Raw genomic sequence first — 15,458 nt, 5'->3', positions numbered from 1 at the left:
TTACACAATGCCCAATGAATTTTTTTAAATTTTTGTGTACAATTGCATTTCATGCTGAAATTTTTATGGATGCTTCTTTCTTCCATTCAGACATCACACGAAAATGGATTCAGATTCAATATAAATCTTTAAAGAAGGAAATTTTAACAAAGTAGCTGACCAGCTATGACATAAAAATGAAATGATCGAAAATTTCTAAAACTCTTGTTTGTATTTCTCTTTAGTATGATGACAGAATGCAACAATAAAATTGAATCCAGTTTTCTGGGACAACACACAGTCCTTTTTATATTAGGTATATGTCATGCAAACTGATTTTACAATTTTTAATTAATGATTATTGATTATTTACAGTATGAAATTAGAAACGTAACATAAGATACATCAAGAAATATTTCATGCTGAGCGTGAATTAGCGTCTATACCTTTCACTGTTAAAAAATGTTGTTTCTCGACAAATTCTCCTGTAATTAGAATAGAAATTACGTTTCTCCTTAAAGTACTTTTATTTTTATTGTTTGAATATGAATTGTGGCGCAGTGGTTAGAGCGCTTGGCCGATATTTTGGAGGCCTTTTTGGTTCTGTCCTGGCTGGAGTCATGGCTAGAAAAGCTCTATTTCTGATTCGCAAGACTTTCGGAAATTATTGGAGAGGTGCATTGATCACTGCGACAGGCAGATTTGGGAGGAATGCGTCTGCAATTTCGGCTAACCAGTCTGGTGTTTTCTGCGGTTTTCACCAGACATTCCAGGTGAATGCCGGCATAGTTCCATAGGCCGCAGCCGCCCACCTTCATCATCTTTGTAAATTCCCTACAACCAAACCAATCCTATACTCTTTTGAACCCGGACAACCATGTTATCGGTCCAAAAGAAGAATCTGTGTAATCGGCTTCACAGCTACCGCTGGTGCCATTCCCAAGAGGGATAGACAATTTTACATTTTAAAGACACGATTCCATTACATAAAAATGTTCATTTATTTTCTTAAATTTGTTTGAAGAAGTTGACACTCGAGGAGATGATCATGGAAATGAAGAGATCGGGCTTTTCCTCGTTGCAGAAAAATTGTTTTTATTCAAAAACAAATGGCTCTACCAGTTTCGGTCACGGTCTGCGACCCTATTTCATGAGCTATTTCATGAGCAAACGCGCTGCTCGCTGACTAATACCTATTAGCAGCGCGTTTGCTCATGAAATAGCTCATGAAATAGGGTCGCAGACCGTGACCGAAACTGGTAGAGCCATTTGTTTTTGAATAAAAACAATTTTTCTGCAACGAGGAAAAGCCCGATCTCTTCATTTCTATTTTCTTAAAATATTTAATTTAATAAAATAAGTAATTAAAATTACTTAAATAAATAAATAAAGTGATTGTTTAGCCTCAAACTGTGGTTAAAAAAAGAACCATGTGAAGTCGTTTTTATGTAAAGAAAAAGTATGGATACTTTTTGAATAGTGGTGAGTCCAGGAAAGATTTGAGGGTAAATGTTAAAAATTTTTGTTGAAAAGATTCCATTCCATTTTTAAGTATATTGTTAAGGTGTTAAAAAGGCCTTGCTCACTAAATTTTCAAGCCAAAATGAGCCAAAATATGGGATTCTTTCCCGGGAAATCAGAATTTTCCAAAATCACAGAATATCGAACATCTTTGCTCCTATTGAGAAATTATGTATGATCTTTTCGCTAACAGACGAACTTTTTACGACGACAACTTTGCTTACAATTTTGTGAAATTCGCTACTATTCCATTAGGTCTGCGCTTCACGCGCAGACCTAGAGCATTTAGTGATATTCGCGACTCTTCCATAAGGTCTGCGCTTCACGCGCAGACCTAGAGCATTTAGTGAAATTCTCGACTCTACCATAAGGTCTGCGCTTCACGCGCAGACCTAGAGCATTTTGCAGAATTCACGACTGTCTCATAAAGTTTGCGGACCGAGTTCCAGCTCGGTCGGACCGAGTTCCAAAAAAAAAAAAAAAAAAATGAATTTTCACTTTAAAATTTTATCTGTAAAATTTCCCTACTTGAAAAATATTCTCTAGTTTATTTTATATTTATTTTATATTACTTTTGGTGAAATTAAATTAATAAAATTTTTGTTATTGCTTTGAGAAACCATAAATTTATATGGGCAACAAACACAAGAAAAAGTAAAAAATTAAATAAAAAAATGTTTTAGGTTTCTACCCATCCTCAAAATGATTCGCGCTCCACCACCAACTTTAAATTTTCCCTCCATATAAATTTATTAATTAAGCCTCTCCAATTATTTAGTCATAAAAATACATATACAAAGTAGTAAAAAAATTGTGGTTTTGCATTTTTTTTGTCGTGTCCAGATTTCCTTTTTAAACGTAATTTGATTCGATAACTGTTTACTGCACAAGAAGCTAAGAGTTAAAAAAAATAAACTTTCAGTAGGACCGAATTTCAGTTCGGTCGGACCGAGTTCCTGCTCGGTCGGACCGAGTTCCAGCTCGGTCGGACCGAGTTCCAGCTCGGTCGCTTCACGCTCATAAATAGCTTATTTTGTAGAATTCACGACTCGCTCGTAAGGTCTGCGCTTCATGCGCAGACCTAGAGCATTAAGTGAAATTCGCTACTCTTCCATTAGGTCTGCGCTTCATGCGCAGACCTAGAGCATATTGCAGAATTCACGACTGTCTCATAATGTTTGCGGACCGAGTTCCAGCTCGGTCAGACCGAGTTTAAAAAAAAAAAAAAAAAAAAAATTTTACTTTGAAATTTTATGTGTAAAATTTTCCTACTTGAAAAATATTTTCAAGTTAATTTTATAATTATTTTTAGTGAAATTAAATTAATAAAATTTTTGTTATTGCTTTGAGAAACCATAAATATATATGGGCAACAAAAACAAGAGAACGTAAAAAATTAAATAAAAAAATGTTTTAGATTTCTACCCATCCTCAAAATGATTCGCGCTCCACCACCAACTTTAAATTTTCCCTCCATATAAATTTATTAATTAAGCGTCTCCAATTATTTAGTCATTAAAATACATATACAAAGAAGTAAAAAAATTGTGGTTTTGCATTTTTTTTGTCGTGTCCAGATTTCCTTTTTAAACGTAATATGATTCGATAACTGTTTACTGCACAAGAAGCTAAGAGTTAAAAAAAAATAAACTTTCAGTCGGACCAAATTTCGGTTCGGTCGGACCGAGTTCCAGCTCGGTCGGACCGAGTTCCAGCTCGATCGGACCGAGTTCCAGCTCGGTCGGACCGAGTTCCAGCTCGGTCGGACCCAGTTTCAGCTCGGCCGCTTCAAGCTTATAAATAGTGCATTTTGTAGAATTCACGACTCTCTCGTAAGGTCTGCGCTTCACGCGCAGACCTAGAGCATTTAGTAATATTCACGACTCTACCATAAGGTCTGCGCTTCACGCGCAGACCTAGAGCATTTAGTGAAATTCTCGACTCTACCATAAGGTCTGCGCTTCACGCGCAGACCTAGAGCATTTTGCAGAATTCACGACTGTCTCATAAAGTTTGCGGACCGAGTTCCAGCTCGGTCGGACCGAGTTCCAGTTCGGTCGGACCGAGTTCAAAAAAAAAAAAAAAAAAAAAAATGAATTTTTACTTTGAAATTTTATCTGTAAAATTTCCCTACTTGAAAAATATTCTCAAGTTTATTTTATATTTATTTTATATTACTTTTGGTGAAATTAAATTAATAAAATTTTTGTTATTGCTTTGAGAAACCATAAATATATATGGGCAACAAAAACAAGAGAACGTAAAAAATTAAATAAAAAAATGTTTTAGATTTCTACCCGTCCTCAAAATGATTCGCGCTCCACCACCAACTTTAAATTTTCCCTCCATATAAATTTATTAATTAAGCGTCTCCAATTATTTAGTCATTAAAATACATATACAAAGAAGTAAAAAAATTGTGGTTTTGCATTTTTTTTTTTCGTGTCCAGATTTCCTTTTTAAACGTAATTTGATTTTTTTTTTTTTTTTATTGGAAAAAGATATTTATTGTTTCAAATATTACAAGTCCAGCCAAGCCCGAAGGCTTATCGGCTGGTGCTCATTCTGACTGATGACCGCAAGCGGCCATCAGCTGCTACACTTAGTGCACATTATTACACATTTTTCATAATATTTTTTAATTCAGGTGCAAAAACAGTTTTTTTATTTTATATTTAACATCACTTTTGTTTGTTAAATTTTTTAATTCATTTGGCAAGGAGTTCCATAAACGGGGTAACAGATATTCTGAGGTTCGGTTAAAGTACTTGTTTTCCGCCATCGGTTCAATTAGCGGATTAGATTGCAACATTCTCGTATTGTATGAGTGGGTATATGGGACACCATGATTCGAGTCAAAATATTTCACATTTATCAAATTGAGTTCAAATATTTTATCAACAGGCAAAACATTCCAAAACTTAAATTGGTTTTCTATTGTTCGCTTCTGCTTTCTTGAGCACATTTTGTACAAAATTTTTTCTTGGAGCGACTTTATCGCAGTAAGGTTCACAGAACCCCACGCTGTTATTCCATAATTTAAGTATGAGTGAGCAAGGGAAAAATACATGATACGTCTCACATTATATGGCATATTTGATTTTAAATAATTGAATTCACAAATAATTTTTCTTAATTTTTTTGATAAATTTTGTAGATGCATTTTCCAGGTAAAATCCTGATCCACAATTACACCCAGGTATTTGGTACTTTCTACTTGTTTAAGATTGTCACATTTACAGTCAATACAGAAATTATGTAAACAGTCATATTTGTGACAAGAAATATTCAACTTAAGATCTTTGCGAGCAGTTGGTTGACAAATGTGTAGGCAAACAGTCTTTTTGGTGTTTATGTAAAATCCGTTGTCATGGCACCACTCAACCGTAATATTAAATTCCGATTGAATTGTACGTTGACATACCTCAAAAATTTCATGAGCAAAAAGTATTACTACATCGTCGGCAAAAATGAAAATAATACAGTTCTTCAATAATGGGAAGAGATCATTAATAAATAACAGGAACAAAATCGGGCCAAGAACAGAGCCCTGGGGGACTCCAGACTTGGCATTGAAGCGATCACTATTATCTTCATTAATATGGACTTTAAAATTTCTATTTGCAAGGTAGCTTTTTATTAACTGCAGCACAGGACCTCTTATTCCAATTTTCTCAATCTTATTTAATAATTTTTCGTAATTCAAAACGTCAAATGCTTTTTTCATATCAATAAATATTGCAGCTACATGCTTTTTGTTTTTCAAGGCAGAGTTAATGTAATCAGAAAAGTTTATAAATAGTTCATTTACACATTTACCTTTCTGATAAGCATACTGCCTTTTGTCGATCACATTAAATTCTTTTAGGTAATTTACAAGATGAAACTCAATATATTTTTCAAAGATTTTATCAAAAACTGTCAAAATAGAGATCGGCCTATAATTTTCAAATTTATTATGGGCAGAGTCTTTATAAATAGGGCGTATTAGTGCTGTTTTTAAACTTTGGGGATATTCAGCAACTTTAATTGACTTATTAATTACAGAGCAAAATAAATGGGCGAACGAATTTCCAGCGCTTTGTACGTCGCGCACCGAGACTCCATCCACGCCAGGGCCTTTGTTTTTATTTAATTTTGAAATTATATGGGCAATGTGTGTTTGAGTGGCGAGAGGCAGTCGCATACTGTGCGGTGCCGACTCGTTCTGCGGTGTGTGTCTTGTCGCTTTGAATGAGCAGATGTGTGAGTTTAGTGCAGGAGCAGATTCAAAATACTTGCCAAAGCCATTTAATATTTCACCAAATTCCATTTTTTGGGACATGTATCGCAAAATTGTGTCATCTATTGAATTGACCGTCCTTCCCAAAATTAAATTAAGTTTTTTCCATGTTTTTTTAATATCTCCTTGACACGATTGGAAAAGTTTAAAATTCGATAACTGTTTACTGCACAAGAAGCTAAGAGTTAAAAAAAAATAAACTTTCAGTCGGACCGAATTTCAGTTCGGTCGGACCGAGTTCCAGCTCGGTCGGACCGAGTTCCAGCTCGGTCGGACCGAGTTCCAGCTCGGTCGGACCCAGTTTCAGCTCGGCCGCTTCAAGCTTATAAATAGCGCATTTTGTAGAATTCACGACTCTCTCGTAAGGTCTGCGCTTCACGCGCAGACCTAGAGCATTTAGTAAAATTCACGACTCTACCATAAGGTCTGCGCTTCACGCGCAGACCTAGAGCATTTTGCAGAATTCACGACTGTCTCATAAAGTTTGCGGACCCAGTTCCAGCTCGGTCGGACCGAGTTCCAGCTCGGTCGGACCGAGTTCCAGCTCGGTTGGACCGAGTTCCAGCTTGGTCGGACCCAGTTTCAGCTCGGCCGCTTCAAGCTTATAAATAACGCATTTTGTAGAATTCACGACTCTCTCGTAAGGTCTGCGCTTCACGCGCAGACCTAGAGCATTTAGTATAATTCACGACTCTACCATAAGGTCTGCGCTTCACGCGCAGACCTAGATCATTTAGTGAAATTCGCGACTCTTCCATAAGGTCTGCGCTTCACGCGCAGACCTAGAGCATTTAGTAAAATTCACGTCTCTACCATAAGGTCTGCGCTTCACGCGCAGACCTAGAGCATTTAGTGAAATTCTCGACTCTACCATAAGGTCTGCGCTTCACGCGCAGACCTAGAGCATTTAGTGAGATTCACGACTCTACCATTAGGTCTGCGCTTCACGCGCAGACCTAGAGCATTTAGTGAAATTCTCGACTCTACCATAAGGTCTGCGCTTCAAGCGCAGACCTAGAGCATTTTGCGGAATTCACGACTGTCTCATAAAGTTTGCGGACCGAGTTCCAGCTCGGTCGGACCGAGTTCCATCTCGGTCGGACCGAGTTCAAAAAAAAAAAAAAAAAAAAAAATCAATTTTAACTTTGAAATTTTATCTGTTAAATTTCCCTACTTGAAAAATATTCTCAAGTTAATTTTATATTTATTTTTGGTGAAATTAAATTAATAAAATTTTTGTTATTGCTTTGAGAAACCATAAATATATATGGGCAACAAAAACAAGAGAACGTAAAAAATTAAATAAAAAAATGTTTTAGATTTCTACCCGTCCTCAAAATGATTCGCGCTCCACCACCAACTTTAAATTTTCCCTCCATATAAATTTATTAATTAAGCGTCTCCAATTATTTAGTCATTAAAATACATATACAAAGAAGTAAAAAAATTGTGGTTTTGCATTTTTTTTGTCGTGTCCAGATTTCCTTTTTAAACGTAATATGATTCGATAACTGTTTACTGCACATGAAGCTAAGAGTTAAAAAAAAAATAAACTTTCAGTCGGACCAAATTTCGGTTCGGTCGGACCGAGTTCCAGCTCGGTCGGACCGAGTTCCAGCTCGGTCGGACCGAGTTCCAGCTCGGTCGGACCCAGTTTCAGCTTGGCCGCTTCAAGCTTATAAATAGCGCATTTTGTAGAATTCACGACTCTCTCGTAAGGTCTGCGCTTCACGCGCAGACCTAGAGCATTTAGCAAAATTCACGACTCTACCATAAGGTCTGCGCTTCACGCGCAGACCTAGAGAATTTAGTGAAATTCTTACTCTACCATAAGGTCTGCGCTTCACGCGCAGACCTAGTGCATTTAGTGAGATTCTCGACTCTACCATTAGGTCTGCGCTTCACGCGCAGACCTAGAGCATTTAGTGAAATTCGCGACTCTTCCATAAGGTCTGCGCTTCACGCGCAGACCTAGAGCATTTAGTGAAATTCTCGACTCTACCATAAGGTCTGCGCTTCACGCGCAGACCTAGAGCATTTTGCGGAATTCACGACTGTCTCATAAAGTTTGCGGACCGAGTTCCAGCTCGGTCGGACCGAGTTCCATCTCGGTCGGACCGAGTTCAAAAAAAAAAAAAAAAAATCAATTTTTACTTTGAAATTTTATCTGTTAAATTTCCCTACTTGAAAAATATTCTCAAGTTAATTTTATATTTATTTTTGGTGAAATTAAATTAATAAAATTTTTGTTATTGCTTTGAGAAACCATAAATATATATGGGCAACAAAAACAAGAGAACGTAAAAAATTAAATAAAAAAATGTTTTAGATTTCTACCCGTCCTCAAAATGATTCGCGCTCCACCACCAACTTTAAATTTTCCCTCCATATAAATTTATTAATTAAGCGTCTCCAATTATTTAGTCATTAAAATACATATACAAAGAAGTAAAAAATTGTGGTTTTGCATTTTTTTTTTTCGTGTCCAGATTTCCTTTTTAAACGTAATTTGATTCGATAACTGTTTACTGCACAAGAAGCTAAGAGTTAAAAAAAAATAAACTTTCAGTCGGACCGAATTTCAGTTCGGTCGGACCGAGTTCCAGCTCGGTCGGACCGAGTTCCAGCTCGGTCGGACCGAGTTCCAGCTCGGTCGGACCGAGTTCCAGCTCGGTCGGACCGAGTTCCAGCTCGGTCGGACCGAGTTCCAGCTCGGTCGGACCGAGTTCCAGCTCGGTCGGACCGAGTTCCAGCTCGGTCGGACCGAGTTCCAGCTCGGTCGGACCGAGTTCCAGCTCGGTCGGACCGAGTTCCAGCTCGGTCGAACCGAGTTCCAGCTCGGTCGGACCCAGTTTCAGCTCGGCCGCTTCAAGCTTATAAATAGCGCATTTTGTAGAATTCACGACTCTCTCGTAAGGTCTGCGCTTCACGCGCAGACCTAGATCATTCTGTAAAATTCACGACTCTACCATAAGGTCTGCGCTTCACGCGCAGACCTAGAGCATTTAGTGAAATTCTCGACTCTACCAAAAGGTCTGCGCTTCACGCGCAGACCTAGAGCATTTAGTGAAATTCACGACTCTACCATAAGGTCTGCGCTTCACGCGCAGACCTAGAGCATTTTGCAGAATTCACGACTGTCTCATAAAGTTTGCGGACCGAGTTCCAGCTCGGTCGGACCGAGTTCCAGCTCGGTCGGACCGAGTTCCAGCTCGGTCGGACCGAGTTCCAGCTCGGTCGGACCCAGTTTCAGCTTGGCCGCTTCAAGCTTATAAATAGCGCATTTTGTAGAATTCACGACTCTCTCGTAAGGTCTGCGCTTCACGCGCAGACCTAGAGCATTTAGTAAAATTCACGACTCTACCATAAGGTCTGCGCTTCACGCGCAGACCTAGAGCATTTAGTGAAATTCACGACTCTACCATAAGGTCTGCGCTTCACGCGCAGACCTAGAGCATTTAGTGAAATTCGCGACTCTTCCATAAGGTCTGCGCTTCACGCGCAGACCTAGAGCATTTAGTGAAATTCTCGACTCTACCATAAGGTCTGCGCTTCACGCGCAGACCTAGAGCATTTTGCAGAATTCACGACTGTCTCATAAAGTTTGCGGACCGAGTTCCAGCTCGGTCGGACCGAGTTCCAAAAAAAAAAAAAAAAAAAAATGAATTTTTACTTTAAAATTTTATCTGTAAAATTTCCCTACTTGAAAAATATTCTCTAGTTTATTTTATATTTATTTTATATTACTTTTGGTGAAATTAAATTAATAAAATTTTTGTTATTGCTTTGAGAAACCATAAATTTATATGGGCAACAAAAACAAGAAAAAGTATAAAATTAAATATAAAAATGTTTTAGGTTTCTACCCATCCTCAAAATGATTCGCGCTCCACCACCAACTTTTAATTTTCCCTCCATATAAATTTATTAATTAAGCCTCTCCAATTATTTAGTCATAAAAATACATATACAAAGTAGTAAAAAAATTGTGGTTTTGCATTTTTTTTGTCGTGTCCAGATTTCCTTTTTAAACGTAATTTGATTCGATAACTGTTTACTGCACAAGAAGCTAAGAGTTAAAAAAAATAAACTTTCAGTAGGACCGAATTTCAGTTCGGTCGGACCGAGTTCCAGCTCGGTCGGACCGAGTTCCAGCTCGGTCGGAGCGAGTTCCAGCTCGGTCGGACCGAGTTCCAGCTCGGTCGCTTCACGCTCATAAATAGCTTATTTTGTAGAATTCACGACTCGCTCGTAAGGTCTGCGCTTCATGCGCAGACCTAGAGCATTAAGTGAAATTCGCTACTCTTCCATTAGGTCTGCGCTTCATGCGCAGACCTAGAGCATATTGCAGAATTCACGACTGTCTCATAATGTTTGCGGACCGAGTACCAGCTCGGTCAGACCGAGTTTAAAAAAAAAAAAAAAAAAAAAAATTTTACTTTGAAATTTTATGTGTAAAATTTTCCTACTTGAAAAATATTTTCAAGTTAATTTTATAATTATTTTTAGTGAAATTAAATTAATAACATTTTTGTTATTGCTTTGAGAAACCATAAATATATATGGGCAACAAAAACAAGAGAACGTAAAAAATTAAATAAAAAAATGTTTTAGATTTCTACCCATCCTCAAAATGATTCGCGCTCCACCACCAACTTTAAATTTTCCCTCCATATAAATTTATTAATTAAGCGTCTCCAATTATTTAGTCATTAAAATACATATACAAAGAAGTAAAAAAATTGTGGTTTTGCATTTTTTTTGTCGTGTCCAGATTTCCTTTTTAAACGTAATATGATTCGATAACTGTTTACTGCACAAGAAGCTAAGAGTTAAAAAAAAATAAACTTTCAGTCGGACCAAATTTCGGTTCGGTCGGACCGAGTTCCAGCTCGATCGGACCGAGTTCCAGCTCGGTCGGACCGAGTTCCAGCTCGGTCGCTTCACGCTCATAAATAGCTTATTTTGTAGAATTCACGACTCGCTCGTAAGGTCTGCGCTTCATGCGCAGACCTAGAGCATTAAGTGAAATTCGCTACTCTTCCATTAGGTCTGCGCTTCATGCGCAGACCTAGAGCATATTGCAGAATTCACGACTGTCTCATAATGTTTGCGGACCGAGTTCCAGCTCGGTCAGACCGAGTTTAAAAAAAAAAAAAAAAAAAATTTTACTTTGAAATTTTATGTGTAAAATTTTCCTACTTGAAAAATATTTTCAAGTTAATTTTATAATTATTTTTAGTGAAATTAAATTAATAACATTTTTGTTATTGCTTTGAGAAACCATAAATATATATGGGCAACAAAAACAAGAGAACGTAAAAAATTAAATAAAAAAATGTTTTAGATTTCTACCCATCCTCAAAATGATTCGCGCTCCATCACCAACTTTAAATTTTCCCTCCATATAAATTTATTAATTAAGCGTCTCCAATTATTTAGTCATTAAAATACATATACAAAGAAGTAAAAAAATTGTGGTTTTGCAGTTTTTTTGTCGTGTCCAGATTTCCTTTTTAAACGTAATATGATTCGATAACTGTTTACTGCACAAGAAGCTAAGAGTTAAAAAAAAATAAACTTTCAGTCGGACCAAATTTCGGTTCGGTCGGACCGAGTTCCAGCTCGGTCGGACCGAGTTCCAGCTCGGTCGGACCGAGTTCCAGCTCGGTCGGACCGAGTTCCAGCTCGGTCGGACCCAGTTTCAGCTTGGCCGCTTCAAGCTTATAAATAGCGCATTTTGTAGAATTCACGACTCTCTCGTAAGGTCTGCGCTTCACGCGCAGACCTAGAGCATTTAGCAAAATTCTTACTCTACCATAAGGTCCGCGCTTCACGCGCAGACCTAGTGCATTTAGTGAGATTCTCGACTCTACCATTAGGTCTGCGCTTCACGCGCAGACCTAGAGCATTTAGTGAAATTCGCGACTCTTCCATAAGGTCTGCGCTTCACGCGCAGACCTAGAGCATTTAGTAAAATTCACGTCTCTACCATAAGGTCTTCGCTTCACGCGCAGACCTAGAGCATTTAGTGAAATTCTCGACTCTACCATAAGGTCTGCGCTTCACGCGCAGACCTAGAGCATTTTGCGGAATTCACGACTGTCTCATAAAGTTTGCGGACCGAGTTCCAGCTCGGTCGGACCGAGTTCCATCTCGGTCGGACCGAGTTCAAAAAAAAAAAAAAAAAATCAATTTTTACTTTGAAATTTTATCTGTTAAATTTCCCTACTTGAAAAATATTCTCAAGTTAATTTTATATTTATTTTTGGTGAAATTAAATTAATAAAATTTTTGTTATTGCTTTGAGAAACCATAAATATATATGGGCAACAAAAACAAGAGAACGTAAAAAATTAAATAAAAAAATGTTTTAGATTTCTACCCGTCCTCAAAATGATTCGCGCTCCACCACCAACTTTAAATTTTCCCTCCATATAAATTTATTAATTAAGCGTCTCCAATTATTTAGTCATTAAAATACATATACAAAGAAGTAAAAAATTGTGGTTTTGCATTTTTTTTTTCGTGTCCAGATTTCCTTTTTAAACGTAATTTGATTCGATAACTGTTTACTGCACAAGAAGCTAAGAGTTAAAAAAAAATAAACTTTCAGTCGGACCGAATTTCAGTTCGGTCGGACCGAGTTCCAGCTCGGTCGGACCGAGTTCCAGCTCGGTCGGACCGAGTTCCAGCTCGGTCGGACCGAGTTCCAGCTCGGTCGGACCGAGTTCCAGCTCGGTCGGACCGAGTTCCAGCTCGGTCGGACCGAGTTCCAGCTCGGTCGGACCGAGTTCCAGCTCGGTCGGACCGAGTTCCAGCTCGGTCGAACCGAGTTCCAGCTCGGTCGGACCCAGTTTCAGCTCGGCCGCTTCAAGCTTATAAATAGCGCATTTTGTAGAATTCACGACTCTCTCGTAAGGTCTGCGCTTCACGCGCAGACCTAGAGCATTTCGTGAAATTCACGACTCTACCATAAGGTCTGCGCTTCACGCGCAGACCTAGAGCATTTTGCAGAATTCACGACTGTCTCATAAAGTTTGCGGACCGAGTTCCAGCTCGGTCGGACCGAGTTCCAGCTCGGTCGGACCGAGTTCCAGCTCGGTCGGACCGAGTTCCAGCTCGGTCGGACCCAGTTTCAGCTTGGCCGCTTCAAGCTTATAAATAGCGCATTTTGTAGAATTCACGACTCTCTCGTAAGGTCTGCGCTTCACGCGCAGACCTAGAGCATTTAGTGAAATTCACGACTCTACCATAAGGTCTGCGCTTCACGCGCAGACCTAGAGCATTTTGTGAAATTCTTACTCTACCATAAGGTCTGCGCTTCACGCGCAGACCTAGTGCATTTAGTGAGATTCTCGACTCTACCATTAGGTCTGCGCTTCACGCGCAGACCTAGAGCATTTAGTGAAATTCTCGACTCTACCATAAGGTCTGCGCTTCACGCGCAGACCTAGAGCATTTAGTGAAATTCGCGACTCTTCCATAAGGTCTGCGCTTCACGCGCAGACCTAGAGCATTTAGTGAAATTCTCGACTCTACCATAAGGTCTGCGCTTCACGCGCAGACCTAGAGCATTTTGCGGAGTTCACGACTGTCTCATAAAGTTTGCGGACCGAGTTCCAGCTCGGTCGGACCGAGTTCCATCTCGGTCGGACCGAGTTCAAAAAAAAAAAAAAAAAAAAATCAATTTTTACTTTGAAATTTTATCTGTTAAATTTCCCTACTTGAAAAATATTCTCAAGTTAATTTTATATTTATTTTTGGTGAAATTAAATTAATAAAATTTTTGTTATTGCTTTGAGAAACCATAAATATATATGGGCAACAAAAACAAGAGAACGTAAAAAATTAAATAAAAAAATGTTTTAGATTTCTACCCGTCCTCAAAATGATTCGCTCTCCACCACCAACTTTAAATTTTCCCTCCATATAAATTTATTAATTAAGCGTCTCCAATTATTTAGTCATTAAAATACATATACAAAGAAGTAAAAAAATTGTGGTTTTGCATTTTTTTTTTTCGTGTCCAGATTTCCTTTTTAAACGTAATTTGATTCGATAACTGTTAACTGCACAAGAAGCTAAGAGTTAAAAAAAAATAAACTTTCAGTCGGACCGAATTTCAGTTCGGTCGGACCGAGTTCCAGCTCGGTCGGACCGAGTTCCAGCTCGGTCGGACCGAGTTCCAGCTCGGTCGGACCCAGTTTCAGCTCGGCCGCTTCAAGCTTATAAATAGCGCATTTTGTAGAATTCACGACTCTCTCGTAAGGTCTGCGCTTCACGCGCAGACCTAGAGCATTTAGTGAAATTCACGACTCTACCATAAGGTCTGCGCTTCACGCGCAGACCTAGAGCATTAAGTGAAATTCACGACTCTACCATAAGGTCTGCGCTTCACGCGCAGACCTAGAGCATTTAGTGAAATTCACGACTCTACCATAAGGTCTGCGCTTCACGCGCAGACCTAGAGCATTTAGTGAAATTCTTACTCTACCATAAGGTCTGCGCTTCACGCGCAGACCTAGTGCATTTAGTGAGATTCTCGACTCTACCATTAGGTCTGCGCTTCACGCGCAGACCTAGAGCATTTAGTGAAATTCTCGACTCTACCATAAGGTCTGCGCTTCACGCGCAGACCTAGAGCATTTAGTGAAATTCGCGACTCTTCCATAAGGTCTGCGCTTCACGCGCAGACCTAGAGCATTTAGTAAAATTCACGACTCTACCATAAGGTCTGCGCTTCACGCGCAGACCTAGAGCATTTAGTGAAATTCTCGACTCTACCATAAGGTCTGCGCTTCACGCGCAGACCTAGAGCATTTTGCAGAATTCACGACTGTCTCATAAAGTTTGCGGACCGAGTTCCAGCTCGGTCGAACCGAGTTCAAAAAAAAAAAAAAATCAATTTTTACTTTGAAATTTTATCTGTTAAATTTCCCTACTTAAAAAAATATTCTCAAGTTAATTTTATATTTATTTTTAGTGAAATTAAATTAATAAAATTTTTGTTATTGCTTTGAGAAACCATAAATATATATGGGCAACAAAATGTTTTAGATTTCTACCCATCCTCAAAATGATTCGCGCTCCACCACCAACTTTAAATTTTCCCTCCATATAAATTTATTAATTAAGCGTCTCCAATTATTTAGTCATTAAAATACATATACAAAGAAGTAAAAAAATTGTGGTTTTGCATTTTTTTCGTCGTGTCCAGATTTCCTTTTTAAACGTAATATGATTCGATAACTGTTTACTGCACAAGAAGCTAAGAGTTAAAAAAAAATAAACTTTCAGTCGGACCAAATTTCGGTTCGGTCGGACCGAGTTCCAGCTCGGTCGGACCGAGTTCCAGCTCGGTCGGACCCAGTTTCAGCTCGGCCGCTTCAAGCTTATAAATAGCGCATTTTGTAGAATTCACGACTCTCTCGTAAGGTCTGCGCTTCACGCGCAGACCTAGAGCATTTAGTAATATTCACGACTCTACCATAAGGTCTGCGCTTCACGCGCAGACCTAGAACATTTAGTGAAATTCACGACTCTACCATAAGGTCTGCGCTTCACGCGCAGACCTAGAGCATTTAGTAAAATTCACGACTCTACCATAAGGTCTGCGCTTCACGCGCAGACCTAGAGCATTTTGCAGAATTCACGACTGTCTCATAAAGTTTGC

The 15,458-nt window shown here is 38.8% G+C and overlaps 1 protein-coding gene and 1 long non-coding RNA gene across 4 annotated transcripts in view; one reads left to right on the top strand and one right to left on the bottom strand.

The window, feature by feature from the left end:
- The window catches only part of LOC132194966 (sodium/hydrogen exchanger 2-like), a 36,488-nt gene that overhangs the window by 611 nt on the left and 20,419 nt on the right, over window positions 1-15,458 (bottom strand). For 2 of the 3 annotated variants that reach the window (XM_059616599.1, XM_059616600.1), the window contains exon 19: window positions 426-464. The exons of the other annotated variant lie outside the window; for it this stretch is intronic. In XM_059616599.1, coding sequence (XP_059472582.1) covers window positions 426-464 — 39 coding nt within the window. The remainder of the gene's footprint in view (window positions 1-425; window positions 465-15,458) is intronic. 3 annotated transcript variants of the gene reach the window in all.
- The window catches only part of LOC132194972 (uncharacterized), a 92,784-nt gene that overhangs the window by 61,748 nt on the left and 15,578 nt on the right, over window positions 1-15,458 (top strand). The gene's annotated exons all lie outside the window — the stretch shown is intronic.

The sequence above is a fragment of the Neocloeon triangulifer genome, unplaced genomic scaffold (assembly GCF_031216515.1).
Source record: "Neocloeon triangulifer isolate White Clay Creek 2 clone unplaced genomic scaffold, ASM3121651v1 ptg000008l, whole genome shotgun sequence".
Classification (NCBI taxonomy): Eukaryota; Metazoa; Arthropoda; class Insecta; order Ephemeroptera; family Baetidae; genus Neocloeon; species Neocloeon triangulifer.
This window is presented reverse-complemented; position numbering and strand designations above follow the sequence as displayed.